The 24,201-nt window shown below is 39.0% G+C and overlaps 1 protein-coding gene across 1 annotated transcript in view; it reads right to left on the bottom strand.

Annotated features, from left to right (window-relative positions):
- The window catches only part of znf385d (zinc finger protein 385D), a 97,108-nt gene extending 77,418 nt beyond the window's left edge, over positions 1-19,690 (bottom strand). Inside the window, 2 exon segments of the mRNA XM_025061716.1 lie at positions 7,592-7,734; positions 19,396-19,690. Coding sequence (XP_024917484.1) covers positions 7,592-7,734; positions 19,396-19,420 — 168 coding nt within the window. The 5' untranslated portion in view covers positions 19,421-19,690.
- Positions 19,691-24,201: the final 4,511 nt, after the last annotated feature.

Below are 24,201 nucleotides of genomic sequence, written 5' to 3'. Positions count from 1 at the left end.
AGGTTTGGGGAAAAGAAGGTTTTTAGGTCAGGTTGTTAGCAATTTCTGTTCCCAAATACTCAAAGGATTCATCTCACTGATGTTTTCTTGGTTTGTTGGTAAAAATGACCCAGGGATATTTGTTTTTTAAGGACAAAAAATGCTATGTTCTTATACACTTTCCAGAGCCATGACCCAGGGATATTTGTTTTTTTAGGACAGAAAATGCTATGTTCTTATACACTTTCCACGTTAGAATCGAACATTTGAATGTGAAGGTTAAAGAATTGCAATTATGACATCAGAAGATTGAACAGCTGTGTCCGCAGTACATTCAGTAAATTTAGAAAACACATTCGGGTGAAATATTTAAACGCACCTGACTCAGCCTCCACTGAAAGCTGTGTTTGAACGTGAATCCACAGAGTCTGGCCTCTGCCTTGACTTTAGGAGTACGTGTATTCACAGGCCTGACTACCTTTATTTATGTCTCAGAGTCACATATTTTCCTCTAATCAGATGACAGACAGGAGGAGAAAGAGGAGAGGGAGGAAAATAAAGATGACAAACATCTTTTTTCCCCCTCCAGCAACCCACTTCCTGATCCTGTCACTCATCCAGGTTGTAAAGTGACTGAACAAAGACTCGACTTCAGGTGGACTATGACTTCATGCAGGTAGGAACATGAAGTCGAACACACTTCCAGTGATTTACTTCAATCTGACACCGCAACATTTTCAGTAAACTATTGTGACAAGTATCCTGTTTCTATCAACATTGTGTTTGGATTATTTCCACAGCAATTACATTCAAAAATACAGTAATGGAGCTGACTACTGTTACATTTCTAAGCTCTAAGTTTGTTCAAGTTTAAGTCTAATTTTTTTTTTCTTTTTTACTTTTCTCCAACACATCTTCCCAGATTTCTTTTTGTTTTTTGGCTAACTAGTTATTTTATACGTGTTAAAAAAATCTTTATAATATTTTTGTAGAATTTTGTGTTAAATTGTGCAATTTTATTCTTGCTTTCACTAATTTAGGGATTGTTTCACTAAATCCTTGATGCACTTTGATGACCTTCATAATTGTGTTTGCTACTAAAATATTTTATTTTGCAAAATTTTACCTATAATTAGGCGTACTTTATGTTGTTTATTTCAACTAAATCTAAATGTTATATAATCAATAGAATTATTTAAAATTATTTTTTTAAGTTGACTTTTTTCAAATCTATATTCAGTGTTTTTTGAAAGCAGTGTTTCCCAAACTTTTTTTCTGGGGACCCATATTTTAAAAGTCACAAATCTTTGCGACCCAAAAAAAAATCTCTTGCGACCCAGCTGAGGGTCGCCACCCAGTCTTTGGGAAACATTGTTTTAAAGTTTGATTAATTACATAAGTTTTTGACTTGGGGCACCCAAAAATAATCTTTCCCAATAAAAGCAGAATCATCATCATCATTATAATCGTGAGCATGTTCATCAGCGACATCGTCACGTTCCATAGGGTCCATTCAGGTTTTTCTTTTTAATGGGAATCGTAAATGTTTATGAAGCTTCGGAGTCACATAAGCAAACCTGACCTCATCGCAGCTCTGTCTGTGTGTGTGTGTGTTCGCGTGCATGTGTGTGTTCAGCAGCAGGACAGATGGAAAGTAACTCCAGCCTGCTCTGTAAATCACAGCGTCTGCTGCTCTTAGTCAAACAGCTGTTTGGATTCTGTGCTCAATGGTTTTCAAAAATCTCCAGCATCTAATAAACTGCAGCAGTGAGTGTTTACTCATGGGTGAAGGTGAAAAATAAATTGGTCTGATTTTCATTATTTCAGATATTTTGCATCTGCAGATTGGAATTTATTTTGACTCCACCATATATTAGCGGACAAACCCTAAAGGATTAAAAATGCCACAGTCACCGTGTGGGTGTTCCATCTGCACCGTGCCATAAAAAGTGGAAATAGAACGTGATATAATTAAAAAGTTAAAAATCAAACTCGTTGTATTGTAAGTGTGTGTGTTGGGAAATGTGATTTAAAATATTTAAATAAATAGCAAAAATATTTTTAAAAAATCAAGCATCTAAAAGAAATTTGCCAAACACTAAACAATGAGGTAAAATTTTAGCTCGCTAATTATTTTCTTTTCTTAAGAAATGTTATTGCCCGTGATTGCATTTCTTTTTTTTTCATTTTATCTTCTGAAAGTTCCTCCCTCTCTGACACAAACAAAAGCTGCTGTAGAGCTGGCTGTTTGAAGTGAACCGTTGGAGCCGGCTCACTTCAGAGAGACTTCACAAGTGTCAGCTCTGAGGAGGAGAAGGAAGGGCAGGACTTACACACGGTGAACACTAGAGAAAAGGAGTGAGGAAAGGAAGGACACACTGATACACCACGCTGCTTCACACACACATAAGAACTCACCAGTCATCAAGACAGTTGCTGATGCTGTGACTGCAGTAGTGATGGGAGTATCAATTCCGCGGTATCGATATATACCGATACTCACACGAGTATCGGCTAGAGTAAAGTATTGATACAAATTAATACATGAAAAAAGTGCATTAGTTGACATATTTTAAGGTAACATACTACATACACTGCTGCAACAACCGGATGTCTGATATTAACGTTCTGCTAATATCCGATATGCCGATATTGTCCAAATTCCGATATCAACCAATACCGATATTTGCAGTCTTTTTCCCCCAAAACTGCAGTAAACGTCCGAGGACCCCACAGGCGATTCCAGAATATTTGGCCAAACCCAGGCATTCTGTTGTTGGGTTTTTATTATCTGAAGAAAAAAATGATAAAGACCACCATGTGTTTTTGTTGAGGCTCCAACTACTGCTGAGACACCTGGTCTGTGTCAGGCAGGCTTCACTGAGCGCAGGGCAGCTGACTGATGCTAACATCTAACAGGAAGCAATGGGATTCTATGGACTAATTAATATTGTTGAGGAAAATCAGCAAAACTTCAAGTTGTCATTTGAATTAGTGACAAAAATCAACAGGTGTGAAATACATACATCTACCTGCTGTACTATATTTGAATATATATGTAAATATATGTGTAAATATATATGTAAATATAGATATAAATATATATGAAAATATATCTGTGTAAATATATGTACATATATATATGTACAGATACACATTTTCTGACTTTAATAAAAAATATATGTATAACCTATGTGTATATATTAACACTATAGATGTTGATATATATTTATAACTGAGTATGGTCAATTGTGATTATATGTACTGTGTATATACAGTATATATATATATAGTACATATATATATATAAATAGTTTTGTTCCAGACTTTTTCTCAACGCTCCTTCTTTTAACTTAAAGTTATTTATGTCTTCATGTTTCCATCTTTTCTCTTCACGTGTTCGTGTTTCTTCCCCACTCTCATCCAGCTGTGCTCCATATTCTCTGGCTCTGGTTCCACATTTTAAAATAGAGCTATCACTGTAATTCACTGCAATAAAAGAAAGAAGAAGAAGAAAATGTAAAACCCTTTAAAGCTTTTATCCGTCCGTCTTTTTTTCACGCTCGTGCTGTTAGTTTCTGATGACCCCGGCTGATCAGACATATTTCCTCATAATTACTCGGTGCTTTCAAAAAGAAAAATCCATATGTCCATACCTCTGTGTGTGTGCATACGCAGTAAGTGCACATCCAGCACAAGTGCTGCCATTTGAAAGGCACCGGCTCGCTGCTCGCAAATCTAATAAGGTTTGTGGAGCCGCGGCAGTGTTTCCAGGCCTGTGTTCTCACAGAGCTGTTAACAGCAGTTATAGCTGCTGCAGAGAAGCTCGATTAAAGAGTTCAACTCTGAAACACGACACCGCGTTAGTGGGGGAAACGAGCACTGGGGGAATTACCTGCAGTTTTAAAACACGCTGCAGCCTCTTCAAAATAACCATTAAAGGAATAAAGCATTTATAATTCATATATAAATATACAGGATGTAAAGAGTGAGGCAGGAGCTGAGTCGACTTGAATATACGGAAGAACCAGTTTAAAAAGAAGGCCTAGGAAAGGGAAGACAATCATGACTGTTTATTATAATTGTTATTAAGGTTTGGTTTTTAACCCGTGATGAGTTTAAGGCTTTTTTCACCCAATTGAGGAACTGTTTTTATCCTTTTCCAGACAAATGTATTTTTAAGCATATGGATTTTTAAACGTTATATATAATAACGTAATAAATGACAAACTGTATAATTTAGTCATTTATAAGATATTTTATTGACATAGTAAAAAAATTAAATGAAAATAAAATTATATTTATTTATTTACATACAAAATTAAATGAAAATAAAATTATATTTGCTTGAATTAAATTAATTTATAAATTGGTTCTTGCAGCACGCTTTGGAAAAAGTGAATGTTTTCATTAAGGGAAACTGGAGTATAGTTTTTGGGGGGTCATCTCGCATCATGTTTCCCAAGAGTTTATGAATAATGTCTATTGACTTGGGTTGCGAAGGTTTGTGACTTTTAAAATATGGGTCCCCAGAAAAAAAGTTTGGGAAACACTGGTCTACACCAGGCGTGGGCAAACTTTTTGACTCGTGGGCCACAATGGGTCCTATAATTGAACAGGGGGGCAGATAGACGGAGTGTTTGTGTGAACTAAGATAAATGACATGTAAAAGTCACACATAAAGGCTAAACTGCTAAAAGTGCTTTTATCATTTTTACGCCATCTATTGGAAAAATGTGGGTATTGCAGGGAAAAGGCAGAAGGGAAAAGTTTGACCGGCCGCATCTGGCCCCCGAGCCTTAGTTTCCCCATGCCTGGTCTACATGCTCCACTGTTTAGTCTTCCTATATATATATAAGTTTATAGCAGTTACGTATATTAAATGTGAACCTTTAATGTGCACACAGTACATGGAAATGGCTAAAATTGCGTCATTGAGGTTTACTGGACGGGATTATGCAGCTAAACAGCATTAGCATAATGTTAGCTCACTAATAGAGGCTGTTTGTTTTAACTATCAGTTAACAAAAACTGGTGATGAGTAGCTGGATGTTGTCTTTCTTCTTACGAAAAAGTTAACAGTGAGTGCTAACGGGAAGCAGTTACCTAGTATTTCATCGTAATTCTAAAATACTTTTGCGTCAAGAGGTTCAATGCACCAATTCAAATTTAAGGTCTGCAAAGATTTAACTGGCTGCTGACGACAGAATAATGAAAAAAATCCACCAAACTTGAAAGATGAAATGGAAAGATTTCAAACGGCACCACGGCTCAGTGACTTTGTGGGGACAACTTTGACAATCTTTTTTATTTTTATTTTTTTTTGAGGTTTTAAATACATCCCCGCAGCACAAACTTAAAACAAAAGGGATGATTAATTAAATTTTCTAGGGAGAGAAGGAGAATTTCACCACCTCATGGTGAGCTGAAACCCAGCCACACGGTGTGGAGATGAAAAGTCCTGCTGCCTAAACCCTTCATCTGAAGAGCCAGCGGCCCCCGCTGTGACCAAGAGCACATTTTTTCTGGCTTACTTTTTTTTTTTTTACAGTTTGAACTATAATAAGACAGACATATCGGTATAATCTTTTTTGGAAGAAAAATATTTTTGTTTATTTGGCTGCAAAATTATTTTGCATTCCATATAAAAATGCAGCCAGACGAGGATATTTAAATCAGTAGGAAAGTAGAAAAAACCTTTTTCAGTGAAATGTGGTGCTGGAATAACACATGACATTTGCAGAGGCTTTTTTTCAATAATGCATATTTTGGCTTTTGCCTTCAAGAAAAGTCTCCTAATTTACTACAGCTAATGTTTTACCTAGTTCTGGGAGCTTGTATATTACTTTTTGGGGTTTTTTTTATTGACCATTTGTTTACATTCTAATGTTATTAAAATACATGTTTTCACTTTTTCTTTGTTAAACTTTAATCTATTTAAACCAAAGGCGTCAAACTCATTTTGGTTCAGGGGCTGCAAAAAAAACAAAAAGTTCACATTTTTCCCTTTTGTTTTCAAGCTAAAATACATTAGATACAACTTTATATTTAATGTAATGTAATAATAATAAGAGTTTGTGTATATTCTTATTCTCAAAATTCATCAACTTGGCTGGATTGACACTCCAAATGGGCAAGTTTTGGCCCGCGGGCCCTATGTTTGAAGCCCCTTATCTAAATTATTAACCATTACTTTTTTTCATTTATTCCTGGGATAAGTTTTTAAAATATCTTTAAGCAAATGTTTGTGTTCAACACTGTTGGACGCTGTACTGTAGCATAAAACGACCAGAGCTGAAGAAGGGTGTTGAGAGGAAAGTCTGAAGTCCTGCTGCCAAATCCCATCTTCTCAGAAGGCAGAATGTAACTCTTTACACGTTGTTTACAAGTTTACAAGACAACTTTTTGTCTAAAATTCAAAAGAAATACAGAGGTTGGTCTGATGGTTCTCGGATTTACTGTATGTGAACAACAAGAACAACAGCGCCGTGCCCACAAGTGAGTAAAGACCTCTGTGCCCCGACACTGTTGTGTACAACACTCAACATTTTCTATGGTAACTATGTTCAAGTCAAAAAAAAAAGAACCAGATGTGAATGTGAACAACGAGATGGATTGTACTCTGCGGCCAAATTCCTCAACGAGAAATAACCTGCTCTCACTTTATGAGTTTTGGTTTTAGAGCCCTAAAGACAGAGCTGTCAGTAAATCACCCAGACAAAGCTGAGTACACCATCGATCTGCAAACTAAATGATGCTCTCTTACACGCTTTTTCCAACCGTGCCTCTCAGCGTCAGGGAGAAAATGATGGGCCTCAGAAAACAGGAGAGAATAAAACTGTCAGAGATCCACTTTACTTGGAAAACTAATCTGATGCAATTTTTTTTTTCTCTGCAGGAACTAGAACTCGAGGACTGTACATGGCACCGTGTGTTGAACACAGTCACCGAAAGATAATGATAATGTTAGATTACTGTAGTGGACAAATGACAAAGTAGTTGTCAATCTGCTGAAAGATAGAAGGAAGGTTTTTAAAAAAGAGAAAAGAAGTGTTTTGAGCGTAGGTTCAGAGCTGCGTACTTAAACAGGAAGTAGAAAATAGCCATAATATGAGTTATAGCGTTGCATTCTTTTGGTTAGCCACAGAGCTAAGAAAAAAAATGGTGAAGGTTCACTTGGAGTTATCAAAATCAACACAGCGCTCCAGTTTACTATGCTATCAAAAGCCTAGCCAACTTAGCGAGCTAAAATATCACGTTTTCAAAATAAAATTCAGCAAAAATATTATCTATATATATATATATATNCCAGACAATTGGACCAGACCAAAACTCAACTCAAGGTGGATCTACTGTAACGTGCTAAAGTTCCGACAAAAATATTGGTTCAAGGTTACAACAAGTGCTCCCGAATGACCCTGAAAGCTCTTATTTTGAAGTCCTAAAAATCCCCTGGATTCCACCAACCCTCTGTGACATACAGCTGTAATATTTTTCAACAAGACTGTTTTATCTCCAACTTAAAACAGCAGTGACCTTCAGAATAACCTCAGTCTAGCGGCAGCGCAGAGAAGACGTCACAGCAAACCAAGAGGATAGGGCTGAGATTTACCGTGTTGAATCCTGGGAAGAGGCTGACCGCCGAGGCCGTCTCCAGAGGAAATGGGAGAAACTGCTTCATCCCCAGTGACGTCTGGACTGTGGGCAGTGTGGGCCTCACCAGGGCTGGCACCAGACCATTCTGACATGTGTTACCTACAGGAGGGCAGAGAGAGAGAGAGAGAGAGAGAGAGAGAGAGGAAACATAATGAGGTGAAAACAGCACAGAGGACGAACAATCAAGCTGGAACCAACAAGAGACCATCGTTTCTAGGTGACACATGAAGAGACTGGACGTCAGGTGGTTCCAAAGTAAAACCATACAGTGTGTCATTTAGTGAAAAGGAAAGATACCCGACTTTAACAATTTATCCTCTGGGATTTTTTACGTAGGAAAACAGTTTGTTTTTCTATGCAAATAAAATAGTGAAAACATCTTAAACAAAGCCAGTATATTAGCGTTAAATAATGTAAAATATACTTATGTTAAAAACAGTGTTTACAAATGAATGTTATAAAAACAGACTTTGTTAACACTATTGTCAAAGAACATATTTTTGCCCACGGCCAAATTTGCTGTTTTGTTCTTTTTTTTTTTTTGCCTTTGTTATTATTAAAGCCCATATGCAATAGGATCATTATATTTTCACTATTTAATCAAATACATTTTAATGTGCAACACATTTCAACAGATGGCTTCAGTCCAACGTTGGTCTAAATATTATTTTTGTCCATAGTCAGAGCAGAGTGGACCACACAAAAAACTCCTCAATTGAATTGTCCTAAGAGACGTTAATGCCAGGGCTTCATGGAGCACCAACTGGATGTGTTTTCAACACAACAGGATCCAAAGTAAGAAAAGCATCACAGTCTTCCAAAACATGAGGAATTAAAGAAGCCATTTGGTACAACTATAATGAAAACCAGAGGAACATGTTTTTTTTCTTACATTGCTGCACATTTAACAACAGTGAAAAGCTGAGCCAGCGCCAAAGTGCTCACAGATATGGAATCAAGTTAAACCACAGACTCGAGGACAATAAAAGTAGGGTTTTTTTTGCCACGTTTTGGTCCCCAGGCATCAGTCAGGGGGTAAATAAAAAAAGGACAACGAAGAGAAAAACACACAGGACTGTCCTCCCTTCTCTGACTTTGGGCCTGCAGTCGCCGGAGCGCTGCCATCTGTTGGAAAAAAGACCACATGTCTCTCATGTGGAGGCACGTCCCGGTTCCCGGCTCTAACAAAGCGTGTCCCTCTGCGGGGACGAGCCGAGCGTGCCATTTCCTGACGTCAGCCCACCTCAGAGTGGAGTCGTGTCGGGGCCAAATCCACCAGCAGCAGTCGGAGGAGCCCAGAGTTGATGAGTGGGATTAGTCGCCATCAAAATGAGCAGTGACACACTAAAAATGTGAGTTTCGTTGGACCAAGTTTGGCTGTGAGTGACAGAAGATGAAATCTGATGTGTTGCTACGGCTGAAAGCCTGTGATTTTTTTGTTTTGTTTTTTTTCTCTTCGCTGCAGCGTGCACAGATAATTTGTTCCATCTCCGAGCAGAGAAAATCACAATGAGGTCTTGTTTTTCTTTTAATGTTTGGCAGGAAGAAACTTTCTGGGCCTTTCTTCCAATAGAAACAGCGGTGCTTTATTACCAACTTAAAAAAAAAAAAGCAAGAGTCATTAGAGCCCGGGCATCTCTCTATTAGAGGACAATCTGATAGGAATCTAGATCCAGGGCAGATAATCCTAATTTAGTCAACAACGCTCCTGTCCTGATTTAAACCAGTTACTGGAGTCAATGGAAATCCAGTCAGACTTGGCTCTGTGAAGTCCACCGCTGAAGAGAAGCTTCTCCCTGGTTTAACCAAGCATATTCTAAGCTAAACAGAAAGACTGCTATAGAAATCCGACTGTGAAAGAGCAGAGTGAAGAAAGGTAAACTCTGAAACGCCTGAAGATTTGAAGCATCAGAGTGGAGACTGGGGTAAAGGTGATGAAAGTCTCAGCATATCCATAACTGAGCTAAAGTGACATTTATATGACGTGCAAGTGCCAAAAATTTATCGTTTCGTCGATTAACTTGTCAGCTCAACATTGTTGGTTTTCTAGAACTTCCAACTCTGGTCTGAAGGTCAGTCACTGATTCATAAGTTTCACTTATGAATAACTGTTGTTTTTAAAGGTTTTATAGAGATGAAAAGCTCCCCCCATACAGTGGAACCTCGTGATAGCCTTCGAGAGAGCCTTCGAGCAAATCTTTGCTTCGAGATACGATTAGAGATTTGAGATACGAGCACACTTACAGATGCCAACGGTAGGTGGCCGAGCACCGTATTGTGTTTGCGTTATCTACCTGATTTTCTCTCTATTTTGTGGATACACGATACTCGTGTATCCATACTTCCCTCCCTCATTCTGTCTTGGTGAGATCGTTGATCAAGTCTGTTCATGATGTACCGTTCGTCTGCGTCAGTTCGTCTGTGTTGCGCCACGTTTTGGAGTTCATGCCTTGTGAACATGTACGTTAGTGTTCTTTTGCACTTTGTGATTGTGACTTTTTTGAATAACTACCTACACTTTGAAAAGAGTCTCTCCAGTACTGCAACTGGGTCCTTCCTGTTTCCTACGATATCCTTCCGAACGTAACACAAAGATATGTAAAGGTTCATAGAGAACGGCTGTAGGATCATTTTAAGGACCCTCTCTGTGGAGGCAGAGCATTGATCAGTGCTCAGCGTCAGGCTGGAGAACATAGGAGTGGGGTTGCGGGTGCAGAACCCGACGCAGGTGAACCCAATTCTCCTTACATTGGTAGGAGCCAAGGACCAAAGAGAGAGAAAAGAGATGAAATAGACTGGTGAGGGTGAGAGAGAGTCACGCCACAGGAAGGGCTTCAGATGCAAAGAGATGAAGAACCAGCACCACGCTGCAGCAGAGACATCACTGACAGATCAGGAATGTAAAAAAAAAAACCTTGTTATGTGCCTGACTGTCTGTGCTCAGAGATCCTGCGTGTTGAATATTCCTTCTTTTCTCTACATATTCACCAATTAACTCTATACACTGGGAAACTGTGTTCCCGTTGAAGAATGTCATCTTTATAGAATTCTGGGGATGAAGTTTACACCAGGTCATAACATGTCCCAGTGTAAGGATTGCATTCCAGCTCCTTTAGGATGTTTTTGGGAAAAAGAAAAAAAGAATAGGACATAGAAGTATTACGAAATACGAGCAAGCCTTTGAGCAAATTGTGCCGACACTACGTGGCCGAGCAGCCCACGCTGCATTTGAGATAAGAGCACGTTTACAGATGCCAACACTACGTGGCCGAGCAGCCCACGCTGCCTCACTCGTTCATGTCATGTCTCTATTTTGTGCATTATTCTTCATAATAATGATGAGTCCTAAGAGAGTGAGTGGTAAGGATGGTAGAAGAAGAAACGCACGATGACCATGGAAATAAAGCATGAAATGGTCGATAAATATGAGCGTGGTGTCCGCTAAAGAAAGAATACAAATCTAAAAAAAGAGCAAAAAAAAATACTTAGGTTAAGTTAATTCTAAGTTTATGTAAGTTACGTAGAGTATGAGTAAGGTACGGGATAGAATCAAGTGTCTACGTACAGGCCAACTCTCTTCCCCCCCTTCCTCCCACCCTCCTCCTCCTCCATTAGCCGCTACTGTATCGTCTGTCTCGAAGGTCAGAACTCATAATTAAAACCACATTTTATTTTATATCACAGGAATACTTATATACTATAGTTTTTTGTGTGTGTATGTCTCTGTCTCTATAGCAACTAAAAACATGTTTTTCCATTGTTGTTAGCACTAATAAGGGAGTTTTTTAGAGGGCAGGAACGGATTAATTTCTTTGCTGTTATTTCTTATGGGAAAAAATGATTTGAGATATCTCGAGGTTCTACTGTATTAACAATGTCTTTGACAACGGTCTTTTAATTATAAAAGAAAATTGCCAGAGAAGAATGGTGTACCCTTAATAAAGTATAAAGTACATCTTCCTCCTCCCTCTAGAGATCACTGTTTCCTTTTCCTTTCGGATTAGCTTTCTCCATCCTCCCTGCTCTTTCCAATCTTCAGATTAGTTTGGGGTTAAAAAGGGCAAATCGAAGTTTGTCCCTTGTCGCCGAAGGTAACCCGACGATCCTAATCTAACCGACATGCCCAAACAAGGCACATACCAGCTCGCAGCGGTGGATTGTGTTTCACTCTCCTGAGCTTGATCATCCGTCAGCAGCAGCAACGCGACCAAAAGGCAGAGTCAAGGCAGAGCAGAGAGATGAGCCTGTAGCTGCTGCTGCAGCTGGAGTTACCCCCATAACCCTGTGAGTTCAACGCTGACTCTGAGGATTATTTTAGCACTTTGAGCCAGAAGAAAAGTTAAGTCTACGGCGTGCTCGCAATATGCAATTATGCATTATCACTGCAAAACTTCCAATAGTTATAATAATGCTTTTAAAAAGTTAATATTTAAGTTTGGCTGAGTGCTACTGGATTCTGACTAAATTAAGAAGAGCTCGGGGGCCCAGGTGGGCTGGGATCTAGCACTGATTTTAGCTCGGATGTATAATTTAATGCATTAGAGATTAAATATGAATCTCGGTCGAAAGTGAATGAATAGAACATATTGAGTAAAAAGCTGGATTCTGTGTCAGACTGGACCTTCTAATACATTACTTCTCCTGAGTTCTGGTTCACTGATGAGGTGAATGAGTTCCTGTAAGTGAATCACCACGACTCTCACAATGAGCTCTTCATGGACACTCTTACAGCAAGCACACTATGTTACTGCTAAAGGTGACATTTTGGAAGTGTCTGAGGTTTTTGAAAATGTTTATCTATGTTAAGTGTAACCACTCATTCATTTTTTTAAATACATTTCAGGCCACACTGAACGCTGTGGAGAATCACTGCAATGTTTGTGCGGTTCCACGGGAATGACAAACACGGGAACAACTAGTCCTGCATCCTCCACGGTGAGAAATTGAATATTTTTTTACATGCACCAAATGTGTGAGGTCCAGAGAACTGAAGGTGAACCAGACCGTGCACCAGAATGAGATGTTGGAGTACTGTAAAGTCAAGGTACTAAAGGAAAACTGGAGTCAGTCAAACATTACATATACTGTTATATAAGGATAACAGGCTACCCTAATGCTAACTCTGTAATGCTTGAGGTTACTGGTAACTAGTACATAAAATGGTTAAATGTTAAATTAGTGTCATAGTACTGGTACATAAAACGGTTAAATGTTAAATTAGTGTCATAGTACAACAGACTGGGACATACAGTAAGAAGCAGAAAGCTAACCAGTGGTGAACTCAAATAACTGTGTTTAAATTTTAAATGTTTTTTTAAAAGGTAGCTAGATGTAAAATAAATCTTCTAAACATTTGTTTAGGGGGCATGAATTGATATTTACCTGCATTGTACAATATTTTCAAACTAGCAATTAAGAAAATTAAAAAAAAAACAATTTGTCTAAAGGAAAATATGAGTGAGCGGCTAATCCTTTAGCTAGCTACTTTGGCTGAACAGCTAAAGCTTAAGTTAGCATAAATGAAATAGCAAAATGGATAGTAATAGTCTAACAAACTGAAAAACAAAAACTTATTTATTAAAAGAAAGATTGTCAGCACAAAGCTCAGTTTTATTTTTGGCAACTAGATGTCTAAAAAAAATAATGTAAAAGTTAGAGAATTCAGCTTTACAGAGTCGTGGAATTAGGAATGCTAGTGGTGGTGGTTAATTTTGTTTAGTTTAGTCCAAACAGCTACAACAGATGCTACAAAGACCATCTTGTGTCTGTTGCTACCATGCAACACTTAATATGTAGCCTTTTGATAGCTACTGTATTTGTCATGAAAGGTAAAGCAGGGTTAACAAATTATTATCGCCGCTCTTGGCAGAAGGAAGAAGGAGCAGCAGCCGTTATTACGCATCTGTATTATTGTGCAAACGGAAAACAAGTTCAAAATAAAATATACATCAGAAACCAGAGAAAATACTGAGCCTCCACTTGACAAGTCATCACTGACGCAACGCCACTGAATACTAACACACTCCAGATGTGTAAACAATTCACTTACACCTCGGCTCTGTAGCCTTCATAGATGTTTAGATGTGATGTTTAAGTGTGCGAGGATTTGGTTTTATTTAGAGTAATTGATGCAGCCAAGCTATGCTAACAAGTATTTGTATGTTACTGTACGAAACACATTACTAATACTAAAACAGAATCAGCTGACAAACATGTGTTTTTTATTCCCTGTTTTACTCAGAAATGGTAGGACGTTCAAAAATTCAATGTCTCTTGGAAACATTTATACAACAACAACACACACACACAAAACATCGTTTTTTACTTTTTCTTTCAAAGGGAAGATTGTTAAATCTTAACCGAAGTTAAACACAAAACCTAAATATTTATAAAAACAAAAAAACGGACAAAAGATTAAACCAGGCCATAAGAAGCTTAATTTCTGTACAATAAAAAATGTCAATTTTCTTTTAAGTAAATCAGTTGCTTTTTTTTTAATTCCAAAATGAAAATTTCAAATTTTATTAGAAATTGGTTGCTAACTTGGAAATTAATTTTGTCAACTTTTAGCAAAAACCATAGCAAAATATCCTAAATTTGGGAGAAGGAATAAGTAGCAGAAAAAATACAAACATTACTGGAATACATACCAGTCTTCACTGAAAGATAGCTACTGAAAAATTGAAATATCAATAGTAAATTTCCTGCCCAGATGGTGGGACGTTAAAGATTTACGCTAAACACCTCATAAAAACATGCCGTGCCATGTAGGGGTCCCTGGGCCAGACATTGGACATAAATGTTTAATGATGTAATGATAATCTATCAACAGTGATCACTTTATTTTAGTCTAATTGTGAAAAAGACTGCAGTTAGGGATGCTAATGGTTATTAAACTACTATATGTAGAAAATAAGTTCTTCGAGGATACGTGTTGTTTTTTTTAACAGACAGCAGTCGGTTCACTTCTGTCTCCAATTACTCCTTTAAATATGCAATTTTATAACGTATTTGATTAAAAGTCTTTTAACAGGCATGTTAGTTTGGTCGACATGACTGGCTAGAAGAGGATTTGATCTTAATGGACAGGAATAATTTCATCCAAAAGTAAGAAAACCAAAGGAGCAGTATTTAAAGAAAATAACTAGTGTGGAATTTAATTTGAAAGTTGTTGTTTTTTAAATTGGTTTAAAATTGTTGTCGGTCCCTAGTTACAGGCCCGAGAGTCGTTGTTTCTTGGATGTCACTACCACAAACCACTCCAACCTGATCCATCGACATAATACTGCAGTGACATATGTTACAAAAGGCGGGGCTAAAAACTGATGTCTGGAGGCAGAGTGGCATTCATAATTAATCACGTTGTGCTTTTCCTTTCTCCTCAACCGTCCGCTTCCTCTTAACGTTCTAAACCAGAAGCTCCTCTGGCCGCTGACTCTCCCCTGATACGATCTGTCCAGAGGAGACGGCGAGCCCTCCCCCTCCAAAACCAATTTTATTGTTATTATTATTATGAGATTAATCTGAATTACAATGAATGAAAGCTCATTGGTGAAGTCGTGCACGTTCTCCAGGATATGATTAACACCTCCGGATTTCCAGTTCACTGATTTCTGACCTGTTTTAATGCCGTCTGAGAACAGAAGATGGAATTATTATATTTCTATTACTGTGACCAAAGTTGAGATTGAATTAGGATTGTTCTTGTATTTGAGAAAGCTGCACTTGACCTGTTTTTTTGGGGGTTAACTTTTCTATAATTATCACTGTGTTCTGATGAACTACTAATCATTTCCTTAAGCGTTTCCTACATTTGTCAGACGACAGGGGGATTTACAAATCCCTGTTATATTTCTATGAGGTTTCCAAAACTTCAACGAAATAGTTAATGCCAGGTTTACCTAGCACTTGTAGGTGATGGTGAGCTTGTATCAGAATTTTGTCAAAAGAGACAGGGGAAAATACACACATTCTCACATAATATACATATTTAAAGCCCCATCTGCTGTGTGCTTTTCTATGATAAGAAATAATACTATGATCAGTATTATTTTTTTGAATATGAGCATTTTAATGATTCTCTATTTATAAGTGATTTTGCATTAGAATTATAATAACGTTAAACAAATCCAACGGTTGCCCATTGTCATGACAGGAACCGCCAACATGCTCGTGAAAAGCGTACTGTACATACACGCACGCGGACGTAAACACACCAGTGAGATCGTACAGCTCTGTGTTTCTCACCAGTGCCAGAGTACAGCTCGCTGGCACACACAGTTGTTTCTGGATGAGGTCCAACCATCACTTCCTCACGTGCCCTGTAATCTGAGGTTAACCAAAGAGGCGTTCGCAGCTCCTCCACGTCCACCACAGAGTCAGAGCAGCTTTATATTTCCTCTCTCTCTGCTTTTAAACGTCACTACACTTCTAATGGATTATAAAGTGCACCACGCGCACGCACACTTACAGGTTATTAGCCCACTACGTTAACTGATATTTTACTGCCAGAGTGTTTTTCCTTTTCTTTTTTTTTTTTAATGTATGCAAACAATGTTAAATGTCTGGAAGCTCCGTTTTTATCTGTGTGTTGACGTTATTTTTCTGTCTACACCATGTCATTGTCCCGTGAGAACGAGGTGAAAAAGGCTCACAGGCCATTTGTCATGATACATCACATGCTATAAATCACGTGAACAGACAACACGTTCCAGTTAAGCAGCAGCAGCAGCAGCGACGCGGGGCCCCCTGAGTTAAAACGTGGTATTAATCTTTAAAAAGATACCATCTACTCTTTCCACGCAGCTCTGCTCACGAACGCTGACCTTTTACTCTGTTGTTTAAGGATTTCTTTTTTTTTTTCTTTTTTTTTTTATGCTCAATCCACAATGAACAGTGGAGATAAGATGATTCATCACACTTCATCTAACAAAAACAGATAGGGCTGCAGCCAGCACTTTCACATCCAAAACACCTTCTCACCAATCGGGGGGCTGGAACTACATCTGGAGCTTTGAGCATTGGAAAGACTGGGGGTGGGGGGGCAGCATTGCTTAAAACCCACGATATTTTGGTATTTGGTAGTATTGCTATTAAGTTTTTGTTAAATATAAAGACTATAAAATACTATGGTCCAAACACAGCAAATATATATTTATTATATATTTCTTATTCTTAAATGACCAACTAAAGCATTTCTATAAATTAAAAAAAATTAAGGGTCAAATTATTATTGACATCTCATTGACCTGACGACCCATAAGTGGCCCCCAGGCTGGGAGTTTGGAACCACTGGTCCAAAGAGACTATTTTGCAGGTCTGCATTGTAAGACCTCCTTAAAGTTCCTGAGAAAAATACAGGACAGAAATGGCCTGCAAATAATTAATTGAAAGTTTATTTTTCTTTCTACGACAGATCTTCAAACATGTTGATCAGTTAAAATTACCCAATCAAACCAGAGCATGCCTGAAACACAAAGTCTTCCAAGGAAAACCCGAGACGTAACATGCTGGACGTCTAAATAACTCCATATTTATCTAGTGTTGAAATTAAAGATATTTTTGATGATTCTTTTGATTTCCATATCTCACAAGGAATCTGAGGTTTTCACACATATGTTTTGCTTTTTTTTTACTCCACCCTGACCTGCAACACCTTCATTTTCTCTAGTGCCTCTTGGTCCCTTCACACCTGACTGACATCAGGACTGAAGTACAGAATGACTAGAGCGGTTTGCTCATCTGACAGCTCATTTATTTATAAGCTTTCTCCTTTTTTCCCCCCCTTTTCTCACTCACTCCCACACTGTATGACATAACAGCAGAAAATCCCTCTCGCCTTTATTAGCCATGCTCTGTAACTTCAGATCTCTTTAAGCCCCGGCATAAAAAAAGAAGAGGGTCCTATTCTTTAGCAATTCAACCCCCGTGCTCACATTGGATCAGGGTGTAATTACTCCTGCTATGAGACTGTAAGGCTGCCACGAGCAGAGCTTTTGAAGGAGACAAAGCAGTTCCTGCATCAACTCTTGGTCAGGCACATCTACAGGAACTAGAACGGCGGCCGCTTTCTTTGACTTTCCCATAAATCCACAGTTAGACTTTCCCAAAGGGAGGATTCTCATTTTGGGTTGAAAGATCTAAAGAGAATAAAGGAACCAATCTCCTCAGTACCCAACGTTTTTTGTACCAAGCTGGTATCAGCCGTTACTGCGGACCGGTAATACCACGCCATCGTTGAAGAATCATTACATTTTTAAATCAAACCTCTTTTAGAATTTCTTCTGTTAGTATCAGAGTCTGAATGACCTGTTGGTTTGAAACATTGTCAGATTATCTATGAATGAAAACAGTAAAGGGATATGACTGGATTCTTTTGGAATGAAGTAAATTAGTAAAACTGAAGGACATCTTTTCAAGGTGTCCCCCTGTGGTCTGGAACCAAATCACCTACGAACCGGCATCCGTTCCCGAACCAGGCTCTATTAGACTCAATCTCTTTGAAATTACAGCCAAAGTGACAATGTGTTTCCCAATTTCTTTTTCTGGCGACCCATATTTGAAAAGTCACAAACCTTCGCGACCTAACTCAATAGACATTAATCGTAAACTCCTGGGAAACATGATGCGAGACAACCCCAAAAAAAAGTCTCTTTCGACACACCTGAGGGTCGCGACCCAGTCTTTGGGAAACAATCCTTTAGACATCACATAATTATTAATTAATAGTTCCATTACCAGAAAATGTCTGATTTGTTACAACAAGCATTAGTACGTTTTCCTAAACCTCCTCATCTCCAAACCTCTAAGGTGTGAGGTCTTTATGAAGGTGATGTTTTTTGTTGATCTAATTTCAATTCAAGTAGATAAAAACCACATGATCCAAGGGTGGATTCTAAATGGATCTCTAACTGGGGCTCTCAGCCGAGGTGGAGATTTATTCAGGAACTGTTTGCGGAGCCTTTCATAAAATATCACTTGGATCTCATTGATGGTTAGTCCAACCCAGTCGTCGATTCTCACCTCGTACGGCAACGAGTCCTACTAAATCAGGAACTTTTGAAGTCGCTGTCTTTCTTAAAGGTTTCTATATTAGATTTTGGATTCTCACAGATGTCAACTGTGACTTTTATCTATTTCGGCAGACACAAAGATTCCCGATAAAAGAGTCAGGATTCTTTCCTTAGATATAAATCATCTAGACGTTCAATCAGCGTGAAGAAACGAGAAAGGTTAGACCACATCCAGAGGAAATGAAATGGCAGCAGACTGTCTTCACACAACATATCAACCGGCTCTCAAGGTTCACAAACCCTGGTCTGCTTGGACTGTATGTAATGGTAAAGATACGACGTGTGTGTGTGTGTGTGTGTGTGTGTGTGTCCTTCAGGCGTTCTACTGTAGAAGTGACCAGGTCTCACTGGTTTCCTTCAGTCTTGACGGAAGAGGAGTTACAGGCAGGAACAATTTCAGGGAATGAAGAAAGAGGGGAGTGAACCAGGTCGGAGGTTTGACTGTGATGAAGAACACGCAGTGAACACATGCACACACACACCAAAACACACACACTGTCTTACACACACACACACAGATAAGAGAGCGAGGTTTTCAATGTGAAACTTCTTTGAAAAAAAACAAACAATCTTTCTTGCTTTTAGTTTCTTCACACACACACACACACACACTGATAAGGTCAGATCAGATGTTGCTCACAAACACACACACACACACACACATACTGTACATGAGGTTCCAACTCACCAAAGAACATGCTGCTGCTCTCCATGTCTCCTGCTCAGACTCGGGACTCTGTTGCTGTGTTATCGTCCTCTGTGGTGTCCTGCTGCCGGTGTGTGTGTGTCCATGGACAGCAGCAGCATCAGTCTGAGCATGTCTCATACACTTCTCAGGGGTGTGCACCAATGCGTGTGTGTGCGCGAGCGCACATGTGTTTAATCCAACCAGAGCAGCAGCAGCAGTGACTGGTCTGAACGCTCTCACTCTGCTCACTGCCGCCGTCTGAGGAGCTCACTATCTGCCTCCCTTGCTCTCTCTCTCTCTCTCCCTTTCTCTCTCTCTCTTTCTTTTTCTCGTGCCTCTCTCCTCCCCTCCTTTTCGGCCCTTCTTTCCCCCCACCTCTGTCCCTCCCCCTCGCCCTCTCAAACCCCTCCACACACTGGATCTTTTGCCTCTCTTCTCTTTGAGGTCTCTACAGTATATACATTTTCCAGCAACAGTCTCTCTCTCTCTCTGTGTGTCTCTCTCGCTCTCTCACGTCTCTCCATAGGTGTCTCATTTGTCTTTTTCCTTGCCATCTAATCCCCCCTCCATTTCTTACACTTTCTTCCCTACAGTCTGGCCTTTTTTCTTTTTTTAAATCTTATTTCCCATTCCCTGCTTCTTCTTCTTCTTCTTTCTGTCTTTCTTCATTCAGATTTTTCCTTCACTCCCCCTTTATTTTGTCTTCTCCACATCCCTCTATGTGTTTCCACCTCTCTTTCTGTATATATTTTTTCTCTTCATTTGCCTCATTTCTCTTTTCCACTCACAGTTGATTCCATTTGCAAACTCATTTCTGGAGGCTAAATCAGGATACGACGCAAATGAGCCTCACATTTCAGAAGCTGCATCCACACCCTGGTGGGGTTATTTATTTATATATATATATATTTATGAATAAAGGAAATGGTGTCTGTTCATCACATTCAAGGTGGAGCCTCTATATTTTACGATATAAAAAATACTTGAATACACATATTTTGACAACCAAATGCCAGAAGATTTTTCTATTTTAGTAAACGTTGTTTACATAATATTTAATGAAATTGCCTTCAAAGATGCCCCTAAAACATGCCATCAAAGAGGTGAGTAAATCTCAAAGTAAAAAGAAAAATAAAGGTAATATCCTTCTTCTTCACAGAACTCATCAGACTGACAAACACTGAAACGTAGAATTGGCCTGAGGAAAACACTCCAGTTGGAAATGAAAACCAAAAAACCCTCCGTCATCATTTGGTCTGATATTTTCTCCTGTTTTATGCCGCTCCTACGTCCCAGGCATGTCATATTTTTTTGTGGATTTCATTCTCACTTTTCTTCGCTGCTTCGTCCTCATTTTTGTAAAAGTGCACCGCTCTGTAGTGAGATGTTTATTGTCTTCGGCAGTACAGTACAGTACAGGGCTGCAGAGGCCACAAACAAGAGTCTGTTGTCCCCTTATTCTTTGTCATCCTAGAGGCTATTGGTTTTTTTATGTGTAATTTTGTTGTTGTTTTTACACACACGTCACATAAAATGAAGAAACTATGAACATTGTTTGGCCATTCTGTAGAGAGTACATAGTGCTCTTGCAGCAAAAAAAGCTGACTGGTTTGAGTTCTTTCTGGACTTTCTCTATCTTACCCTGACGTTACGTGGATTTTATGTCTGTTTTGCTGTTATGTTTATGTTTTTTATTAGGGCCATGAGTATTAAATCTGTTGATGTATGGATACTCATACGAGTATTGATCGAGTAACAATTACTGTATTTTCCGTACTACAAGTTGCACTTATTTGTCTGGAAAAGACGGTAATAAAATAAAAGGGTAACTTACTACACCAGGTATTGATTGATTTCAGAATTTTAACCTGTGTGATCAGGACTGAAACTGATATAAAAAAAAAATCTAAATTGTCTAAAAATAAAATTATTTAATTTGTTTTCCCTACTATGTTAGAAAAAACACAAACAAACAAAAAGTTGTTGAATTGACAGCATATGTCATGTGTGCTATTAAATCTGATATGGCTGATCACTAGCGACTAGCTTCAACTCGCCCTGTAACACTGATTTCCTTTGTTAACCAAATATTACTAAGACACTGAAAAGTTTTTATTTCCTTTGTTAACCAAATATTACTAAATATGAGCAGTAAAAGTCACGGTGGCCTCATCTGCTCTCAGATGCCCAAACCAACCACTGTTTGTTTGATTTAGAATTTGAGCTTTGTGATGATTAGTTCCTGTGTGGGCAAATGTTTGTTTGTTGGAGCATTTGGACTGATGACACACACACACACACACACACACACACATATGCAAAGACACTGTTTGGTCCTTCACTTTGACACATAATCAAACATTAAAAGTGATCCTTTTGTTTCTGCAGTATTTCGATACAACGTTGGTCTCTGCCTCAAACACACTTGGCTTTAAATGACAATTTGGTCACGTCAACACCTATGTAGAACTGCCATTCACCTTATTCCCCGCAGGGCCCCGTAGAGCTGTGGCGCCGTGAGGCCATTTTCCAAGAACAACACTGTTGGATAATCAGGTTTCTCCTGAACGCCTGTTCCAATTATAGACAAGCAGCTTTGTCTTTTTACAGATGTCAGAAAAATCAGATTAGAGCAGAAAGCTGATAGTAACACAGTTACTTAAGTGCATGGAAGTGATCTGATTGATTCTGTCTTCTTTTTGCATGCTGTCTTCCCCACTCTCTCTTTACCCTCTGTCTGTTGAGCTCTCTATGATTATTTGTCTCCGGTACTCTGACGCTCATTCCAGTTTGTTGTTATGGTGTTTAATTCCCTCTTGTCTTGTTTTGTTTTCACTTAGTCTTTTACTCTTGTTCTTCTTTGGTGCCTCTTTCCCCTGCTTGTAATCAGAGTCATTAGGAGCTGATATTCGGCGCTAATACTGCATCGTGATCAGACACAAACTCTACTGTATGTCTTCTACATACAAAGAATCAGATGTACACCGGAAGGATAAGTAGAACAAGAACATTAGATTCTTCCAGTAGCAGCTGCTGTAGTATAGCCGTCGTAGCATAGCTGCCATAGTGTAGCTGTTGTAGCATAGCCGCTGTAGTGTAGCGGCCATCGTGTAGCCGCTGTGCTGATTTCCTTAAACGTACAATACTAACCATCCTAAATGTCGACATGTACAGTATGTCCAGTAGGTCAGAAGCTCTATAAGACACAAATGTGGGGATGTAGGCCCATCAGTGAAGCTGTGTTGTCTCTTGCTAGGTGGCCCAAAATTTGGGTTCTAGTGTCCTTCAGAACTTCAGAGGGCGCTGTTGCTTTGCTACATAAGCCCGAATCAGAAAGTATTTTGAACCAACATTAAGGAGTGCCCCCACTATGTTGGCTTGGGGTCTACAATTTAAATGACCAGGATAAAGTGATCTACCTACACTGAAAACATTAAATATATATTATATACAAACAAACATACATATATATATACACATTATATGTTGGGGTACTTATACATGTCTGTAGCTGTGTCATACCATATGATCCAGTTCTTACAGTAAATGGTCACTACTACACACTACAGAATTATAATTACATGTGTATTTTTGTTTCTTTGAATTACTCGTGATAAACCAGCCCTCCCTGATCCACTGGTAGATCCCTATCTGCTTATTGGGCACCCGTGGATTATAGGGTATGAGCTTGTAGTGTCATGTCTGTCTGTTTCCGTGTTTTCCTGTGTTCTTTGTGGGGTAATCATGGGCTCACACTCACCTGTTGTTAATTAGCTTCACTTGTGTCACCTGGTGTTCCCTGTGTATATATACCCCTCTCCCTCACTCTGTCGGGGTTGGATCATTGTGATTGTGACTGTGTGTGTTGGATCAGTGTGTTAGATCTTTGTGAGTTTCCTACTCTGTGTTTCCTCGTGTTCCAAAGAGAGTTCCATGCCTGCCTGTTCTTCGTGTTTTGTTAATTTGGACCTTGTAAATAAAACTTCCTGCACCAGAAAGAGTCTCACCAGTACTGCATTTGGGTCCTGCCTGCTCCCTGCGATGCCCGCATGTGACATGTAGCTCAGATTCAAATAACAGATGGGATGTCACACTGCTGTAAACAAAAATCTTTCCCTTTTTGCCATCGGCACTGGAGCGTGGGGTACCACACTGCTGTAAACAAAAATCTTTGCCATCGGCACTGGAGCGTGGGGTAATATGTAATATGTCAACCTTTAAATCTATTCCCAAAACACAGATCTGAACTGTGGATGAGGTAACACATGGAGGTGAAGAGAAGTAGACAAGCAAATAATTTATGGTCAATCTATCGATCTGTATCATCACCGTGAATGTGGCAGAGTTGCGGTTCGCTTTTTTTCTTAGTTCCCTTTTTCTTTTCTGGTGTGCATTAAGCAGTGAATAATGTTTCCTTGCACACTCCCGTTGACTTAGAGGTCATAGTTACACCTGGATGTGTTTCTTTATCTGATCCACAGACCTTTGTAGTTCCACCTGGTTCTAATCTCACTGCCCTTAACCTCCCGCTCTGACCAAATTAAGATCAGATTTCATTAGTGAGAGCGTCAGATCTGCCAGAAAACGGTTCAAGCTCAAGACAACAACAGCAGGTGTCATTCATTTCGGAGTGGCTTTGAAGTGGTGAGAGTTGTGACTTTGGCTTGTGGTCCAGACAGCAGATACTTAGAGATTGAGCTAGAGCAAGCCGGGAGCAGAGCTGAGTCATGTCTCAGGACGCAGGTTGGATGTTTCTTAGGGGAAGAGTGAAAGAGTAGTTTTAGAAAAGAGACTAACGTTTTAATG

This window comes from Cynoglossus semilaevis, chromosome 13, assembly GCF_000523025.1.
Source record: "Cynoglossus semilaevis isolate Cse_v1.0 chromosome 13, Cse_v1.0, whole genome shotgun sequence".
Taxonomy (NCBI): Eukaryota; Metazoa; Chordata; class Actinopteri; order Pleuronectiformes; family Cynoglossidae; genus Cynoglossus; species Cynoglossus semilaevis.
Note: the sequence above shows the minus strand (reverse complement) of the source record. Positions and strands in the feature narration are given on the sequence as shown.